The sequence below is a fragment of the Corvus hawaiiensis genome, chromosome 15 (genome assembly GCF_020740725.1).
Source record: "Corvus hawaiiensis isolate bCorHaw1 chromosome 15, bCorHaw1.pri.cur, whole genome shotgun sequence".
Lineage (NCBI taxonomy): Eukaryota > Metazoa > Chordata > Aves > Passeriformes > Corvidae > Corvus > Corvus hawaiiensis.
In genome coordinates this window covers 9,580,451-9,586,450 of record NC_063227.1, presented here as the reverse complement: position 1 = coordinate 9,586,450, position 6,000 = coordinate 9,580,451, and the positions used below count along the sequence as shown (strand labels likewise).

Below are 6,000 nucleotides of genomic sequence, written 5' to 3'. Positions count from 1 at the left end.
CAACCTCCCAAACTGAATAGGCAATTAGGGCAGATTCTGAACAGGAGGAGCTGAAGCAACAACTGGGAAGTCTGGAAAAATCCCAGCTGTGAGCATCACTGAGCACACTCGCATCCAGCCAGCACAGGGAAGATGCCCAGCATGTCCAAACAAGCCTTCAGCTCACCAGTTCTGATCTGCTCTCATGCTGCTCAGAGCTAACTTTTCAGAACTTAGAAAATAAAGGCTTAAAGGAAAAATCAATCCACGTACACCAAGAGCAACAGTTCAAACATTTTACTAAATCAATTCACACAGTTTCAAAATTGTAAATATAATTAAGGACAACAGGGTTTCTGTATTTTTTTTTCCTTCCAGAATCATTAAGACAATAAACAAACACAAATTAGGTTTATAGCATCTGTTCTTTTAAAAAATGAAAGGAACGCCACTCGATGTATTGATAAAGCACCACAACACAGTTACAAAATAGGGTTGGCCTGTTTCTTTCACAAGTAAAAGACTACATACTCCTAACAGCTTCCTGCTCCAATTCATACTTCATTAAAATAAAACTATAAAATCTTCTAGATTACACTAACTTCAGACAATGCCTGGTATAACAGTGCATTAACAGCAGTAATGCCAACTATCAGTGCCAACATAAAACAGTTTAGAGAGGAAAAACAAAACAAACAAAAAATTCCAAAACAAAATGACAAAAACCCCACCTTTATTCCCCTAGATGAGCAAAATTTAAAATAAGAGATGCTCTGCCTCACAATGAGTTAAGGATTTGGGGATGCTGATGGGTGGAAGAGGGGGCTGGTACTGTTGCTTTCTAGGCTTAGTTGGCATCTAGTTTGGCCATTTCCTGCACGTATATCCCTATACTCTCACTGTCGAAGAGCACGAAGTACACCGTCTTGATTGAAGAGGACATTGTTGACACAAAATAGCTGGAGATGGCTTTCAGGATCAGCTGAGCAGCTGTTTGCTTTGGGAAGCCATTTCTAGAAGGAGAGAGAAAATAAAGAAAATCAAGACTTGCTGAACCAACTTTTGATGGTTTAACCTCCCAGGGAAGGCTCTGGCTTTTTGCCGACACTCCATGGTAAATAAAGCTGCGAAGACAGTGTTTACAGTCTGAATTAGAAGCTACAAACTTGTTGATTTAGGCAAGACTTAAAATGTTCAAAGAGAAGAAAAGCGTTCTCAGAACATGAATACAGATTCTACACACATTGATGGGTTGAAGCTTATGATACCTGATGGGTCAATTATTCTCATTTAACAGGTAAGCAAACCAAGAGCCTTCTGCGTTCTGGAAAGCAGCGTGTGTGTTGGAGCTGTGAAGTTAAACGTGTCCTGAAAGCAAAGCAACTGTTAAAGTAAAAAGGGACAGAGAACTTGATATAGAATATGAAACATGAAAAGACCCAAAATACAAAATGGTCTTGCCACTACTAATGGTTACTAAGCATAGGATTTTACAGGACCTAACCTGACAACCTTTCTTGCAAACTTCTTCACATTTTTATCTAGGAATCCTTGTCTGAAAGATTAATCTAATCTTAAAACAAGTCAAGCACAAGTAGAACGGTCTGAACAAAGCTATGACCTGAACTGTGAATTTTATAGGTCATGGCAAACTCCTGGAATTACACCTGGTAACTGCCTGGAATGTGGCCTGATTTTTGTTGCTGTGTTACTCCTGAAGTAATGCTACTCACCCAGACCATGAGTTTGCCCTGACAAAGTCTGAGCCCTCCCCCAGTCTCAGTGACGTGCATTCTGTAGTCAGTCAGTCTGAAGGTGATGGGACATGACCACTCTGCTGAATCAGAATCTGAAAGAGCCTGTTTAACATCACCTGGCTCCTTGACATGCACTAACAGATATCTGACAGTTAATAGTCCCCATTGTAAAGTGTGTACTATTAATACTATAGATAATTTACAGATTACACAGAGGGATGAGTTTCTCAGCATTTCCCAAGCAGTTCAAAGAAGCTGGGCTAAATTCACCTCTGGCTCTAACAGGTGAACATTTCTCAGCACTTGCTTACTGAAGCACCACACTGGTAGTAAAATGCTGTTGTAATCTCCCTCTTCTTCTGTGCGGCAACACACCAATGTGAAGGGCAACTGCCTGTGTCATGGCCCACTTGCTGCATATTGCCTTACCAAAAAACATTCTCACAGAGCAATTCTGTGTCAGTCCTGCCTGTAATGCGATATTATACATGCTCTCTTGAAGATAATGTTTGTGGTATTTCAAATATGATGGCATGAAATAGCTTACACTGTTTTTTCTTTTCTAAAAATGCCCGTTTTTTTTCTTCTATTGAAGAAGGAAAAAAAAAAGGAAAAAGCATTGTGAGAAAAGCTTGTACTCTTCTAAACCCAAATGAGCTGGTCAGGGATAATCAGTTTTGTGATAAGTTAATCAACTAAGAGCAGTTTTGATACAGGAGCTACTTAGGAGTCAGCAGCTTCCACACCTGAGCACTTGCAGGTTACTTATGAATGCTGCATCCTGGCATACATTGAAGAGATCTTTCAGGAATTTTGCTCCTGAACTGTCATGCAGAGCAGCATCCATATGTGGATATACACTCTTTCTGAATTGTTCTCAGGGGCCTCTGAAGTCACACAACTTCCGAGTGTTCTGGCAGGGTGGTCACACCAAGGCACATGAAAGAAGAGTGGCCTGGTGAAAGGAAGGCACAGTGCCAGGGAAGCTGATAACAATCCATTTGCTAAGGACACCTCTCCCAAGAGAAACGAAAAAGAGCAGAAAAATCAGCAGAAAGGTGCTGGCCTGATGGCCATGTGTGAGCTGCAAGAAACAGAAGCTTTATGCATTGATCTATGGGTTTGAGTTCAATTTTTGTGAAAAGGCAATTTGGGACTTTAGCCAAACCAGTGTCAATTCAGATCAAAGTCAGAGCCTCAGAATGAAATCCGTTCTCTGAGGATATTTCATGTTCAATCCCTAACTCTCCTTTCCCTTTTCCCCTGATGGCCCTACCAGAATGAACTCCAGGCTACCTCTGAACAGCACCCAAGTTGTGCTTTCCGTAAGTTGGCTGTAGCTGAGCATCTGGCCCAATGAACGCTACAAGTATGCTATTTTATTTCCCCTCGTGATTTATTTGAACTGCCCTCATGTAATCCCATTCCTCAACTATAAAAGAGAATGAAACTGTTTATATGGGTTTATTGGGTGATGTCTGCTTGACAGATGCCTGTACTAGAACAGCTGCATACATGTGGTGTCTTTGGCATTTACTATCTTTTAAAGCTTTACTTTTTTCTTTTTTTAAAGCTTTTGACTTCATAAAAACAAGTAGAGAGTACTGTCAGAATATATTATGTTCCCTCCAAAATTAACTTATGCTTGAGTATCTCTAATTAAGGGGAAAAAAAGGAAAAATACATAACCTCATATATTACTCAAGGCCTTTTGATTCCTCTCCACTTTTTAAAAGCACCACTTCAACTGGCTTGAGTAAGAATGACATGTTATGCCAAGTGGAGAACTTGCCCCAGATCCTGCCTGTCAGTAACCTGATTTCAGAACAGAATGTGAATCCTGATGATTGTTCAGGGCTTCATCATCTTCCAATACCAATCACCTACTTCACAACAAGGGCTGGGAACTATCCAGAAAAGACAGGGCTGTGTGGAAGATAATTTACATGGTGTCACTTTTACATAACCAATTCAAGAGTCACTCTGCACTCTCTGCATTATTCTGTGGAGGAATAGAGTTTCTCCCAGAGAGCGATTCAGAGCTTCTCTGTGTACTGACCAGCCTATGACCCTGACTGCTAATTCAACAGGTTACTGTGAACCCTCTGCTCTATTTCTCTACTGTTCTGGAAAGTTTGCTCAAGTTATCTCCTTAAAATGACACCCATGCAAATTAACTTTAGCTGGAGATCTGTATGATGCAAGTTGCTTAAATTTATCATCTTAACGAAACTTTTATTTCTTGTCATTCTCCCAAAACCTTGAATACGGTTTTCTGCCCTAGCCCACAGAATATGCAAGAATTAATCTAGTGCTGCAACACAGCACAATGGAAAGAATATTCTTGCTGTACACCAGCCAACTTCTTTCATGGCAAGCTCAACCCTGAACAACTGACCCTCTTAAGAGACGCAACTGTGTAATTCAGTCTAGATTTGGCCTTTGGTCTTCATACTGAGCCATTATTGAAGGCCAGGTGTTCCCAACCTCCCTCTGCACCCCAAACCCAGGAGCCTCAGACTAAAGGTGCAGTCAGTCTGGATTGAGACTCTTAAGAACACAATCCAACTTTCAAAGGCACTCAGCACACTGTACAGAGCCAGAGGACCTGAACTTTAGACTTAGGCTTTCAAGACCTTGGCAAGGGTTTTTAAGTTGTTTTTTTTTTTTTTTTTTTTTTTAATGAAATAGTCCCATGATGTAAACTGCATGGAATTCAGCTTATGGATTTTGGATGAAAGCTTGAAGTGACTCTGCAAATCCTGAGAATCAAGGCACTTTAGCTTTGCAGCTTAAACAAACACTAAGCCATGTCTTCTGGCCATCCTAAGACAGGTAAGTTTCATTACACACTAAAATCAGGCAAAAGAGATCCCTTTTCTTCATGTTCTTTTCCACATCTCCAATTTATATAAATGAATTGATAGTCTGAAAAAAATCTTTTAATATTCTCTTGAAAATTCGTTTTATGCTCTTTTTTTTGCATGCTTTAAGATTTGCAGGGCACTATAAGATCTGCCAAAACTGAACTGGTGTTCAGGAAAACGCTGCAGGCTTCATGCACTGCCTGAACAAACCTAGAAGAAACACTTCTTTTAGGGAACTGATTTAAACAAAGGAGAAAAAAGCCAGCATTGTAGCAATGTGTTTTATACATGGGAAGGGACTGGAACAACAGATGGCACTTAGAGAATGTGACCTATCTGGCATCAGGTTTGCCTGACAGCCTTACCTGCCACTGCCAATGGAAGGAAACGCGATTGATTTCAGCTTCTTTTCATCAGCCAGAGCCAAGCAGTTCTTCACTGTCTTTTCCAGCAGCTCCTCACATTTGTCTGAGCCCCAACCTGGGCTATTACAGTGGATCACAAATTTCGCAGGCAGTCCATGGCCAGCACTGACAACAGCTAGGAAGAATTGAAAAGGAAACATAATTACTTTCCTCTCCTTAGGATTAAAGGAGTGTACATGTGATTAAAATAGCAAACAATCAACAGACGTTCCTTTAGCCCCAGTGAATGTTTTAGATTACAAATCACATAGCCTTAAAATATAACATGATTACAGAGACTTTGTATTTTCCATTTGCAGCTGCATTTTGCTGTGATAATTTATAAATCATAGTGAAGATTGAGCTTATTTGGGAGAGAGCAAGAATTCACGGCTGACATCAAAGGAAGCACATTTATACTGAGGTCTGGGTAAGGAGAAGGGCAGTATCTGTTAGAACTCAAACCCAGACAAGGGATGATCGTGCTTTGGTTGGGTTTACTACAGAGCTACAGTAAATATCAGGATGCTGGACAGGCACAAGGAGCTACGACTCCAGTGACCTTCAGCTACTCCTGCTAAATGTACAGTGTTCAGCTGGCTTCTGATCATATGCCAGCCCAAACTGGAGCAGTTCAGAGGTACTAGTGCTCTGCAAACCCCTAAGGAAGGATGGAAAAGAGGTGAATTAAGATTCTGGCTTTATTTCGAGCTTTGTCTCTGAATAACTATAATGAAGATGTTTTGTGTGATTTCAAGACTTTGGGCCTGGCCTTATTTTAGCTTTTTTGTGTATGGGTCATCCAAGATCACTTGAACAATGCTGGGCTTAGTTTCTCTCTTTCATCACATTCTTGACAGAGGGGTGGAGAGGATGCATTTACAGATTTGCAATGTTTGATTCACACTGTTTGTGTAACAACAGGCCAGGCCTTGTATGTATAAAGAAATGAGGAATTTTTAATCCTATCTTATCACCACAATACTACCATGG

General features: G+C 40.6%; 1 protein-coding gene across 6 annotated transcripts in view; it reads right to left on the bottom strand.

The window, feature by feature from the left end:
- Positions 1–261: 261 nt before the first annotated feature.
- The window catches only part of LOC125333628 (core histone macro-H2A.1), a 43,542-nt gene continuing 37,803 nt past the window's right edge, over positions 262–6,000 (bottom strand). For 5 of the 6 annotated variants that reach the window (XM_048319667.1, XM_048319666.1, XM_048319665.1 and 2 more), the window contains exons 8-9: positions 4,969–5,143; positions 262–992 (exon numbers count right to left, since the gene is read on the bottom strand). In XM_048319667.1, the coding sequence (XP_048175624.1) occupies positions 827–992; positions 4,969–5,143 (341 nt within the window). In that variant the 3' untranslated portion in view covers positions 262–826. Of the gene's footprint in view, positions 993–4,968; positions 5,144–6,000 lie in introns of those variants that run through there. The other variant, XM_048319670.1, reaches the window with a different exon arrangement.